Genomic DNA, 13,527 nt, shown 5'->3' with positions numbered 1-13,527 from the left:
AAACTTCCCTCCTGCAATCTGCTGAGGGAGCAGATGCCCAAATATTCATGGTATCAGACTGAGAGGATGGTACTTGCTTTTTTCCAAGCACCAGATGGTTCCAGAATCCAAAGTCAATGGAGAGGAAAGCCTGACTTTGTTTGGCTTTCAAAGTTCTCATTGAGGGTTTGTGATCATATTTCAATACCTAGTAGACAAATGTAAAGTCATTTTACAACAGACTTCCATTTCATAAAGAGAAAAGGTCAAGGGTGAGAGGGAGCTTGAAATATTATCAAGCTCATTTAGAGGAGGAGTCAAAATTGCAAAGATTTATTTTACTTTTGTGTTCAATTTCTAGTTCAAACACTAAGAAGTATTTTGCCAAATTAGGGTAAGATTAGAAAACTATAGAATTTCTATAGTGAAGAAAAGTTTCCTAAACTTCTAAATTTTATCTACTAGCATTGCCTGCAGCTTAAATCAATAAAGACAGTTCATTTGCATAAATATACTTTGAAAAGATTAATAACTTCCATGAGGGAATGTGTGAAGCTCTGGCAAGAGGAGCAACAATAGTTTACTTCAATTTAACACACTGTGTTTGGCTAGCATTTATATCCAAATCATTGAGCTAGACACCAGGGTACAGTGACAGAGTGATCTCCCAGAAGCAACTGGATTTTGTCTGGTGAACTATAAACGTGCATCATTAGATAAAGTATACCATGTTTCTGTTCTTTTTTTCATATTCTCCAAATAGAAATTTTTATGGCAAGGGAGATAGACTATTTCATTATTCTTTTTTGTAAAAAAAATATTTTATTTTATCTTTAGTTATGTGTATGTATAAACATGTGTGTGTGTCTATGTGGAGGTATGTACACACAAGTGCAGATACCCTCAGAGCCCAGAAGAGGGCATCAGAGTCTCTGGAGTTGGAGTTAGAGGTAGTTATGAGCTGCCTGATATGGGTGCTGGGCACTGAAATTCAGTCCTCTGCAAGAGCCGTACATGCTTCTTAACTGCTGAGCCATTTCTCTAGGCCCTCATTTTTCCTTTATAGTGAGTTTTTGCAAAATGTATCTTATGATAGGAATGTTTACTTAAAAGAAAAAAAAAAAAAGGAAACATACTATACCTAAAAGAGGTAGGTAAACTTTGGAAGCAAAGCATAAAGTTGGCAAGAAGTATACAAGGGCTCCAAAGATGGAAACGTAATGAAGTTGGGGGTGGGGGAAGAACGAGCAATGAAAAATAGCTGAGGTCTGGAGGGGTCAGCTCTCCTTCACTGATCATATTCTGGAACGTTCAGGGACCTGAACTCAGAGGTGTTATAGACAAAATTCTTGTCTGAGAGGTTTGTCTTTTAAGGGACAGAAGGTCAAGGAAAGAAGTGAGACTAAAAGTTGAGAGAAAGAGCAACGAGACACATTGGCTTTTTGGATCTTAATTGTTTTCATACAGATTGAAACAAAATGAGAAACACAATGTAGTGGAAGAGAGAGAGGTTCTCAGTAGAGTCAGGACTGCTCGTAAAAATCACAGAAAAATCAAAGTCTGGGTCCCGATGAAGAATGACATTCAATAACAAGGAATAAAGTGACCAAGATTGAAGAAAATCCGATCATAAAAATAAATCATTCCATTCTAATTATCTAAATTGTGAATGATTAGCTTGAATTTAACGGCACCTTGGTGAGGCTGCAAGCTAATTTAGTAAAAACCATTATCTTACATACTGCATAATTATGCTGAAAATGTTCATGATATAGAGATTTGTTTCTTGGAGGCAATGATAGTGTGAACTCAGACCTAACAGAAAATTAAATTTTTGTAAGGAATGTTTAAAATGGCTTTTATCTCAGGCATAGTGACATAAAGATGTCTAGGTTATTTTTAGTGGTGTGTACATGTTCAAATATTTCACATCAAAAAAGATTGATTTCTATTACTGCATTTTAACTCATTCTCCAAATATATTTCTCTTAGGGATTAGTTCTCTTTAGGACCAATAAAATAAATAAAATAAAATAAAATTCATGACTTTTAGAGATACATTAAATGTAACACACTGAAAAATCTATTTTTAAAAACCTGCCTGGTGAATAGCATTTTCCAAGTTCTAATACTACTCTATTGTTTGGAAGACAGTATAATGTACCTTATAGAACCTTATACCTATAAGGTATAATATACCTTATAGAACCAAATAATCTAATATTAATTATTGCTTTCCATGTATGCCATCCAAGATAGCAGTCCAGGCCATGTCACCTCATCAGTGACCAGGCAATACTGGAGAACTTTTGTCCAAGTAACTGTATTTTAGACTTGGGTCATTCATGATTGGTTCTATACCATATTCACGTCTATGCTGACATCACCTAGCCAAGGGCCTGAATCATAATACTTCTTGTAGTCTTGTAGACATACTGATGGAAAGATCTAGGTCTAAATCCAACTTTTACCATGGTCTGAGAAATCCTAGCTGATTTATTTATTTCTGAACTTCAGTTAATCATTTGTAAAATGGATATTTAAAAGTTATCTCTATTGTTATTAAGAGGATTAAACTAGGCTCCAGGCATAGCACTAGGGATATAATAGAACTCAATAAAGAAGGTGTCTACCATAGCACCATGAAATCATAGGCACTCAATTGTCCACATGTGGCTCATTGTTGTACCTAGATCTTGATCCTGATAGAACTAGTCCAGCCCAGGGACTGACTCCAGACATCTCACTTCTCAAACACTTAGACAAGGTTCTGCATATACTTTGGATTTTTTGTGTGTACATGTGTGTATACACATGTGTGTGTATTCCTGTGTGTACATATATATGTACATGTGGGTGGAGGCCAGACATTCACATTATATGTCTTCTTCAATTGCCCTCTGCCCTAGTATTTTATTATTTTATTTTATTTTATTTTATTTTATTTTATTTTATTTTATTTTATTTTATTTTTTGTCTTCACTCAATCTAGAGCTTGCTGAGATGGAAAGCTGACTGGCCAGGAATCCCTGTAATCTTTGCCTCCTCAGAGCTCTGATTAGAGGCACATACAGGCCTCTTCAATTTAGCACCTGAACATGCTCTAAGTGACCAAAGTTTACTGTGAGGCACTGGTACACTGGATGAATTTTAACTCCATCCTGTACCTGTGGATTCCATGGGAATCTACAGGTGATGATCTCTCATCATTGAGGAAAATCAAATATCTTCATCAGAAGAGCAGACAGAGAGAAATGAAGACTGGCTTCTCTGAGATTTTAACTTCATAAGATTTAAACTATATCCTCTTTCTAGTACAGTTAGTAATATATATATATATTATATATATATATATATATTACAAACTTGATAATAAAGAACCAGGTTAGACTTATTTATCTGGAGGTTCTGCCTGCACCACATCCTCCTAATTACGAGATAGAGCCAACCGATGATCCACTAAGCTCCCAAACAGTTCCGGCTAACCTCTTCCTTCGTGATTTCTAATGTGCATTAAAATAACCTGTCTTTTATTCCCATCAAACTAAACTCTTCTTAAAGCCAAAAATCCACACTCATTTCTCTATCTCCAGCAGTTTGCAATGTATCTGGCACCTAGTAGGCATTATAACTTACTAGGTGAACAAAATCAGTCATTGATTATTCTGTCTACAGAGACTTACATGATCTCACATAACAAGAGTCTTTCATGTCCTCAAAATATATTTCAGCATATACAGGTTTTTGGAAGGCGCAAATCTTTAATAAAAATAAAGTTAAAAATTTAGACCTGAATAAATTATTAAAATATATAATCAGGCTTCATGGCAAAGCACAGCAATGGTCATGAATTATAAATCTAAGAGGTTTTGAGTTAACTACTATATTATTCCTTGGATTGGTCTCATTCATTGAAGGCATTTAAATTTAACTGATTCAATCAAAACATGAAAATATTTGTTGTCCTACATTCTCTTGATGGCAAGAGAATTCCAACCACATATGTGTCACATTTTTTCTCAAGCAGGGAAAAGACTTGCTTTTTTTTCTTCTTAGTAGACAGAGGTATTTCCATCAATACTTAGTTTCTTAGCTTCCCTGACATCAGACATTGTAAAAGGTATGAACAAACTCATAGAATTATCAACTACTGAACTTGAACTTTTATGAATACTCATTTCAAAAACGACCCTGAAGCTATTAAAATTGATTCTCATAAAAATCAAGCAGCTTCCCCCTTTAGTCAAACAAGCACGATTTTTAAAAGAATGCTACCAGTGGGTGTGACATGAAATATCGAATCTCATACTCATAATATATCCTCCATTCATTGTGGATTCATTCACCAGGAAATGAGAAAGAATGCAATTTCTTTAAGGCAAGTACGAAAAGAGAATCTTTATGAAACTTTCTCATAACAATGACAGTGACAACAATCACAACAGCGACAGAAAACTCTTCTAACTAGGCATTAAAATATGCATGAAATGGTCTTGCAATTAGTCACGTCTGTCTGACAGATTTCTTTCTAAGGAGAATTTGTGCTAAACATTTTATTTCGAGCCTCAGAGATTTTGATAAAAGGAGAATAAAAAAGCAAACTGCAGTTTTTGCTGCAAAAAGACAGGTGGCGTAAGCATGCAACGCTTTAAAAGATATATAAAGTGATTATTTTCTCTCGGATTCTTTGAAAAAGCTCGCTTGCGCTGGGGTTTGAGGCTGAACCGGTGACGTCAACTTGGAATGCGGAGTCAGGCGCCACAGCTCTCTATAAGCAGAGGAGCTGTCCGGTGCTGAAACGGCCCGAGCCTTCACCCAGCGGCCGAGGAACATGCTTAGCATCTTCCACACCATATAAGACAGAGGTAAGATTGTTTTTCTCTTGGATTTACTGGAAAGTTCTCCATTGCGTGGTTTTGCCTCATTTCCTAGCTGAGAAGAAAAAGACCGTTTTGCAAGCTTATATTGATTGAATAACTGAAGGACAACCTGCTGCTCTCCAGCTAGTGTAAGGGCACTCTGTATGTGTTCGTAAATGAGTGGGTCTGCGATGTAGAATTCTTGCTGGTGTGTATTTGTTAACTGGAATGTTATTGTTGAAACTGTATGCAAGGATAGTCAAAAGTTAAGGATTTTAGTGTCAACACACATATTAATGTAAAGTTAACCAAATCTGATGTTTTGATTTTTTTTCTTAATGTATTGTTTTTCTCCCAAGGGTAGGAAATATGGATGTAATTTATATGCTTAATATTCTTAACAGTAGGTTTCCAAGGATTCAAAGGTTATTAACCACATGAGTCACAGAGGCAGCCCATTTTTTTCTTTTATATTTACCTTATGAGAACTTTGAATTAACTATTTATTTTATGAGCTGCTATACTCTAGAAGGATTTCGGTTATTATATCCTAATTTTGGTTCTGAGAAACTAGCTTAGAATGGTCCAGAGCATAGATTTCTTCCCTTTTCAAAGGTGATATATTATCTTGGAGTACAGGTTGGATGTGAATGTGAATTACAGAGAAATGATAACTTTGAATACAGGATGGAAAACATTCAGAGCTGTATAGATTAGTATTGTAATAATTATGCTGTGATTGGAAGAGATAGTATATTACTTTCCTGAAAAGGTTGGTTGGAACAAGTTTTTCCTTTATCCCAACTAGTTGAGCTGTTCATAGTAGATGTGCTGATGCTTTGGTGTCAATGTTACTGTCTGAGTTCAGAGGAAAATATATTTTAATAACAGCTGTTCAGGGAGCAACGTTGTTCCTATCACTTGAATTTCAGAAAATTAACTGTTAAAGAAAACGCTATATAAGATATTAGAGCTATTAAAACCATATTTACTACTTCAAGAGATGCTACTCTGGGAAGAAGTACTTTGAGTTTTAAAGACAGTAACTATACCATTTATTTTGAACCTGAATGATGGCCAGATAGAAAAAAAACGTTCCTGTTAGGTTGTAGTTGAAACTGCAATGGATATTCTGTTCCAAGTCTACAACAAAACCTCCAAAGTCATAGTTGTACAGACAAGCAAATAACCTATGTGTTAAAATGTGTTAATAATGTTTCAAGATAATGTTTTCAAAGAAAATAAGTCCAATAAGATTTTCAAGATTATATTTTAAATATCAATACTTACAAGTGATTACTGAAGTTAGATTATAATGAAATAATAGATAATATGTCATGTGCTCTAATTTAAATCTCAGAATTTCCTGAATAAAATCACTTGCAGTAATAATTTATTTATGGTAGATATTTTGAAAATATTCTCTGAAATACCAAGATATTCTAGTTAATGGTAATTTTAACCAGTATATGTATCTATGGTAAAGAAATTTATATAACTGCAGCCATTTGTCAGCTCTAAAAACTGGTAACATGCATCACCAGCAGGCTCTAGTGAGCATATTTTGATGTCTGAACTAATAGAAAATTGTACCCATATAACCTAGCTTATCTATCACAAAGCCATGATACAGTCAAGATAGGAACCAATTTATGAACTTATTTACATGCATTTGTTTGCAACAGAATTTGCAAGTATTAAAATCAGCAAACAGGAAATGTGTAAGAGTGGTTCCTCTCACTACCTCATCTGCGAGATTTTTAAATATTGGAGACAAAAATGAATGAAGATTTTTAAGTTGGAAGAATTCAACACATCATCTGTGTTTATCTAAATTAGGAATTGCATAGTGGTTATTTTAAGATTTTCTAACAGTATGAGTCATTTAAGATTTCACAGGTCCCTACAGAAATAGACACAGACATAAGACAAACTGAATCTGAACACTCACAAGCTTAGAAACAGACTAGTTAAGTAAACTTATGTTCTCCCTGTAACATCTGCTTATTTACTATACACTACAAGGAAGATGAAAAATAACCATAATTGTATTTTGCAAGTCAGCCATAATGCAATTATTAGAAGAATATTGGAGCACAGAAAAATTTAAAACAGTGTAGGTTATTTTAGCATGTTTTCACAGAAAGAAACTTCACTGGTTTAACATAGCTGAAATCTGGAAAGACCCAGGTTCTAGGGATTATTAGTTGGTGCTTGGATTTACTGTTCGAGGGAGATGACCAGGACTCATGAGGTATTCAGTATTCTTGACACTAATGTGCTGAATTATGTCATCATTTATAGGAACTCCACCACCGCTGCATTCCTACAACAATATTGAATAGATAAATCAGAAAATAAATCACGTGGGATTTTTTTCCTTTGACACAATCATATGGGCATAATTGTGTGTGTATGTGTATCCTTTACAGCAAATTATTTTGTGAATATTTTTAATAGAATGCTATTCAAGGATGTCTTAGCAAGTCTTATCTAAAAGCATGCTAAAAATCAAACTACAAGTTTTATAAGTGAAAAATATAAAATTTGAGAAGGCTTTTGTCAGTGTCTTTTCTTTCTTATTTTAATCTGCCTGATGCAAATGAGTAGCAGTTTTACTATAGATTCTTGTGTCAGTGTGTGAATATAATGTAGGAAATACTCATGAATTGTAAATATTTCAAAGTGTAATGTGAAATTATGTCTACTCCTTTCTCCCTTTGGTGGTCGTTTTTTTTCTTCCTAGAATGTTTTCTAGTTTGTTTTGTTTGTGCTAACTCTTGTTTTCTATGCTTTCAGGAACTCTTTAAAACATGGCAGAAGGTAAGCCCTACCGACTTGGAGCAGCCCTGTCTCTTATCCATTTAATTTTCCTCATCTCTGGAGCCGAAGCAGCTTCCTTTCAGCGAAACCAGCTGCTTCAGAAAGAACCAGAGCTCAGATTGGAAAACGTCCAAAGGTTTCCCAGTCCTGAAATGATCAGGGCTTTGGAGTACATAGAGAAGCTTCGGCAACAAGCTCACAAGGAAGAAAGCAGCCCAGACTACAGCCCCTACCAAGGCGTCTCTGTTCCCCTTCAGCTAAAAGAAAATGGTGAAGAAAGTCGCGTGTCAGAGAGCTCAAGGGATGCACTGAGTGAAGATGAGTGGATGAGGATAATACTTGAAGCATTGAGACAGGCTGAAAATGAGCCCCAGGCTGCCCTTAAAGAAAACAAGCCCTATGCCTTGAATCTGGAGAGGAACTTCCCAGTGGACTCAACTGATGACTATGAAACTCAACAGTGGCCAGAAAGGAAACTCAAGCATATGCAGTTCCCCCTGATGTATGAAGAGAACTCCAGGGACAACCCCTTTAAACGCACAAATGAAATCGTAGAAGAACAATATACACCCCAAAGTCTCGCTACACTGGAGTCTGTCTTCCAAGAGCTGGGGAAACTGACGGGGCCAAGCAACCAGAAGAGGGAGAGAGTTGATGAAGAGCAAAAACTCTACACAGATGATGAAGATGACATCTACAAGACCAACAACATTGCCTATGAAGATGTGGTAGGGGGAGAAGATTGGAGCCCCATAGAGGAGAAAATAGAGACTCAAACCCAGGAAGAGGTGAGAGACAGCAAAGAGAATACAGAAAAAAAAGACCAAATCAATGAAGAAATGAAACGGTCAGGGCAGCTGGGGCTCCAGGATGAAGATACCCGGAAAGAGAGTAAAGACCAACTCTCAGAAGATGCCTCCAAAGTCATCGCCTATTTGAGAAGGTTAGTGAATGCTGTGGGCAATGGGAGGTCACAGAATGGGCAAAATGGGGACAGGGAAGCCAGGTTTCCTGAGAAACCTCTTGATTCTCAGTCTATTTATCAGCTGATTGAAATCTCTAGGAATTTACAGATACCCCCTGAAGACTTAATTGAAATGCTCAAAGCTGGGGAGAAGCCAATTGGATCGGTGGGGCCAGAGCAGGAGCTTGACCTGCCTGTTGATCTAGATGACATCTCAGAGGCTGACGTAGACCATCCAGACATGTTCCAAAGTAAGACCCTCTCCAAAGGTGGGTACCTCAAGACACCTGGTCGTGCTGCAATGGAGGCTTTTCCTGATGGGCTCAGTGTTGAGGACATTTTAAATCTTTTAGGGGTGGAGAATGCAGCAAATCAGAAGCCCTCATATTTCCCCAATCAATATGGCCAAGACAAGGCTCTGCTGAGGCTCCCCTATGGTCCTGGGAAATCTAAAGTCAACCAGCTTCCCAAAGCTGCCTGGATGCCAGACGTTGAAAATAGACAAGCACCTTATGAAAACCTGAATGACAAGGACCAAGAATTAGGAGAGTACTTGGCCAGGATGCTAGTTAAATACCCTGAGCTCATGAATTCAAACCAGATGAAGAGAGTGCCCAGCCCAGGATCTTCAGAAGATGAACCACAGGAAGAAGAGCTTGAGCAAGCCATCAAAGAACATCTAGGTCAAGGCACCTCCCAGGAGACTGACAAACTGGCCACGGTGAACAAAAGGTTCCCTGTGGGGTCCCTGAAGAATGGTGATAACCCAAACAGACAGTACTTGGATGAAGATCTACTCATGAAAGTGCTGGAGTACCTCAACCAAGAAGAGGCAGGACAGGGGAGGGAGCACCTTGCCAAGCGAGCCATGGAAAATATGTAACAGGCTTTAATCATTGCCCGATTTTCACTCCTTGACCCCATGTGTACCCCCTACATTTCTCTCTAGTGTGTTAACTTCTATCCTGTTAACACTGTAATATCTTTAAATGATATACAGGCAGATGACTCCAGGCCGTTTGGAGAGTTTGCTTCACTTACTCTGAGCTGTTCTCTTGTGTATGGATATGTGTAAATGTTATGATTCTTGGATTAAAAATTATGTCCTTTATGTAAGAAAGATATCTATGATAATGTCTAATCATGTAACTAACGGCTGTGGCATTGTCAATGCTCATATATGACAGGATGATCTATAATTCTCTTGGAAGTTTTTAACATTTATTGAATTATTTTGTTACTGTCTGTAGTGTTTTGTGGAGTACTGAGTAACAATAAAGCATTATAAATATATAGTTTTACTTATAAGGCTTTTTCTATCATGTCTTTTATTGTTTATTAATAAATATTATTCCTGGGTACCTTGGGATTCTTCATTCTGGAAAACTAGAGACAAGGATGTGGAGCAAGCAATATGGGGCCAAAAGAGAAGATTATTACTGTCCACAGGCAGTCCAGGTAAGAAACAACGTTCTATGTGATCATGCTTTCTGCCTGTGAACATTCTCCAGCAGCCCATGGCTTATGCCCCCTCATGTTTTTTTTTCCACATACTTGATTTACAGAACAAGTCTCTGGGTATACTTCCATCTTTATTCTAATTTGTATAAATCCAATACATTAAATCTCTGATACCCACAAACACTAAAATGAAAGAAAGGAAAGGAGAGGGCAGGATGGAGGGAGGAACAGAGAGAGGAAAGAGGAGGAGGAAAGGGGGAGGAAGGAGAGAGAGTAAAGGAGGGGAGGAGAGGGGGAGGGAGGAAAGAGAGGGAAGGAGGGAAGGAGAGACAGGGATGGAGTGAGGAATGAAAGTTAGTTGCTAAGTACATGACAATAAAAAATGACTACAGATTTGGAGGCAACCTGCCTATTCCCAGGTTCCCTTGGTCCCCCAAAGACAAGACTGTTTGCGATGTAAGTGAATTAGCACAGGCACAAGAACAGGCCATGTGTTCTGTCTCCTACCTTGGTGGACCAGGTCCTGGTGCATAACTGTAACAAACAGCATCACCACGGTGGGATGATATCAGCATGCTAACATATCAATACATGTCAGTGAGAACAGCAAGAACAACCACTGCAGAAAATATGGCAAGCAACAAAATACTGGTGATTATAAAAGACATCAATCGTAGTTATTTAGCAAGTGCTTGAAGGGTGCAGGCACTGCACCAAACACTCTGCGTCCTTTAGCTCGTTTGTTCTACACCGTATCAGTCTCCTACTTTATATCTGGGAAAACAAATCTCAGAAAAGTTAAATAGTGTTCCCTGAGTCATCCCACCATATGTTATGAAAATCAGTCATTCTCATCACTTCCTTACAATCTTTACGCTCTTCTGGGTGTTCCCTTTTAGCTGAGGGATGGAACAAGGGGGATGGAATGGTGACAGGCTCATGAAATTTCACTATGGACCACTTCAAAAGGAGGGCACACGTGTATGCCTGAATGCAGGTGTGTATGAGTGTGCATATAGGCATGTGCGTGCATGCACATGTGTGCTTCTCTGTGTGTGTTTGTATCTCAGGGGATCCTGAGCTGTGAAAAGGTTGTGGAGGAAGTCTGGAGAAAACACTGAGTATAGATTTTCCTGCTTTTTGCTAGATTCTTTTCTGTTCAATTAGCATATAATTTTATGCAACTGTGGAATCTGTAGGCAGATGGCAACTTAGAGGTGATTATCATTACAGAGATTCTAACACATTATCTTAATTTTTGATAAGTCCCTAGATCAGAAAGCAGTATCGTGAATGGTGGCGGGAGGCTTTAACCCCTCACTAACCACAATTCTCACGAGTATACCTGTCCTCGTCTGCTTGGGACTGTACCACATTTGGAGTCAGATGTAAGCAGACTTCACAAACTGGGGCTCCTTCAAGTGGATAGCATTCCAGGATATTATGGTCTAAAATCTCCAGAATATTTTATAAGCCATAGACCCTGCCTGCACACCATACGCTCTCCAACTTTCAACAGCATGCAGTAAGTTGTTTTTGGATCTTGAGTTAACTGCTTGATTGCTTTTGTTCAAGACCTAAGCAGAAACAAGAACGTGACACTCGCATCTCAATCCGGTGGATTCTTGCCTACACAGTCTACTAAGAGGTTAATCAATGAGAGCAAGCTGGCAGGCATAGCCGGTGAGGCGCTAGGCTGGATCTATACACAGATAGGCAGGCTGCAGATGCTCTACTTCACACTGCACCTCGCTCCCTTTTTCTGAAAGCCTCAGTCAGGCTTCAAGTTCCGTGATTCTCCAGTGCAGACATTGCAGGCATCAGGGTTGGCAGTTGGAGAGATATTTCAATTTGGAACATACATTCTTTGCCTGACTTCACCCAAATATTAGGTATACTACCACATCCCCAGCTATTGACTCACCAGGTTTATTTCTATTTTTTCAATAAGTACTTCAGTATGCTGCTGTTTAGCATAAGAAATGAAACTCCAAGTCCCATTCAAAGAGGTGGATGATAAATTAATTAAAATTAGGGCTGTGTGTTAGAGGCCTCCTGCATCAGAAATCAAGGGTGGCTCAAGCTCGCCAAGTATTTTCCCTCTGTAAATCAACACTGGGAGGAGAAACCGCCCCCATCCTTTGTGGGAGTCCATGTTTCCACGTGGGAACAAGATAGGGCCAGCACTCTATCTGCTCTCTGTTAAGACTTCCACAACCCAGACTTTCCCTCTTCCCAATGGGTTGTTCACTTAGGTACCTTAGGGACAATCAGCACAAACCTGGTTTTGTGCTCCTTGTAACAAGACTTCCAAGTTGTCCTTCATCTCTCACACTCAAGGCTCTCTAAATATTTCACTTTTCTGAATCCCAAGTCCTACTTGTATTCTACAACCCTTCACTACGTTCTTTGATAGTCAAAGTTAATAAGCAAAATGCTCTGTGCCCACAGCTTCTGTGAATACTCTTCCAATGTCTTCCTCTAAGAGAACCCAGCTAACCCTTAAAGTTCCTGCTTTCCTTGCAGCGCTCCTTATTTCTCTGCACTGCTTGTACCTCATTCTTCTCTCTCCAATTATGAATGCTGTGGAAGCACACATTATCTCTTACTGTTGTAATCTGCTGCCCTGGGTCACTTCCCCTCATTCATAAAAGATAGTAATGATAGTTGTATCAAGTTGATACAGTGTAGAAGTACCTGCAAAGAGAGTCTCAGTGAGGGATTTCCTAGATCATGCTGGTCTGTGGGCATTCCTGTGAGGGATTTTTTTTCTTTACTGGATTGAGGTGGGAAGGTACCATTGTGAGTGGTACCACTCAGGGTTCAGGATTTAGGTCCTGAACTGTGTAAGAATGTAAAAAGTGAGCTGAACAAGTAGGTATGCATATCCTCATTCTCCCTCTACTCTTGATTGTGGATTTGACTAGCTACTTCAAGTTCATGCCTTGACATCCCTGCAATAATGAATTGTAATCTGTAGTTGTAAGCCAAATAAAACTCTTCTCCCCTAAGTTGTTTTATGTTAGAGCATTTTATCACAGCAACAAACCCAAAGTTAGGACAGTAGTTTTGCTCAATCAGTTTTGAGCACTGCTTCTCTGTGAACACTTTTTACTTTCAAGATCTACGAAGAAAACATTTTGAGTTTTCAAAGCTCCTTCCTTTATTGGCTTTTGAATTGTACTGGCAGGTCCTTGACCTTTCCCTTATTAATAACTGTGACTTATTCTAAATACTAATTAACATTCAATTTATACATGTCCAACGTTCTTTCTCTCAATTCCAATAATCCTTCCACTACCCCTCAGCATCGAATCCATTTATCATGTTTCTAGTCCCTCCCTCATTATCTGTGCCACTCACCTGGGCAAGCATACATCTCATGGCTAGTCATTATAATCACTCCCTTGAAAACACTCTTCACTGCTTTCTGTCTCTAAT

General features: G+C 38.3%; 1 protein-coding gene across 2 annotated transcripts; it reads left to right on the top strand.

The window, feature by feature from the left end:
* The first annotated feature begins 4,684 nt into the window (after positions 1-4,684).
* Scg2 (secretogranin II) lies at positions 4,685-9,983 on the top strand. 2 transcript variants are annotated; one of them, XM_008825819.2, is made up of 3 exons: positions 4,685-4,844; positions 7,638-8,604; positions 8,725-9,983. In XM_008825819.2, the coding sequence occupies exons 2-3, from the start codon at positions 7,652-7,654 to the stop codon at positions 9,506-9,508; spliced, it is 1,737 nt and encodes a 578-aa protein (XP_008824041.1). In that variant the 5' UTR covers positions 4,685-4,844; positions 7,638-7,651; the 3' UTR covers positions 9,509-9,983. The 2 variants fall into 2 exon arrangements, with proteins under 2 accessions (XP_008824041.1, XP_008824040.1); XM_008825818.2 differs by having other exon boundaries at positions 7,638-9,977.
* The last annotated feature ends 3,544 nt before the right edge of the window (positions 9,984-13,527 follow it).

This window comes from Nannospalax galili, unplaced genomic scaffold (assembly GCF_000622305.1).
Source record: "Nannospalax galili isolate Female #2095 unplaced genomic scaffold, S.galili_v1.0 scaffold127, whole genome shotgun sequence".
Lineage (NCBI taxonomy): Eukaryota > Metazoa > Chordata > Mammalia > Rodentia > Spalacidae > Nannospalax > Nannospalax galili.
This window is presented reverse-complemented; position numbering and strand designations above follow the sequence as displayed.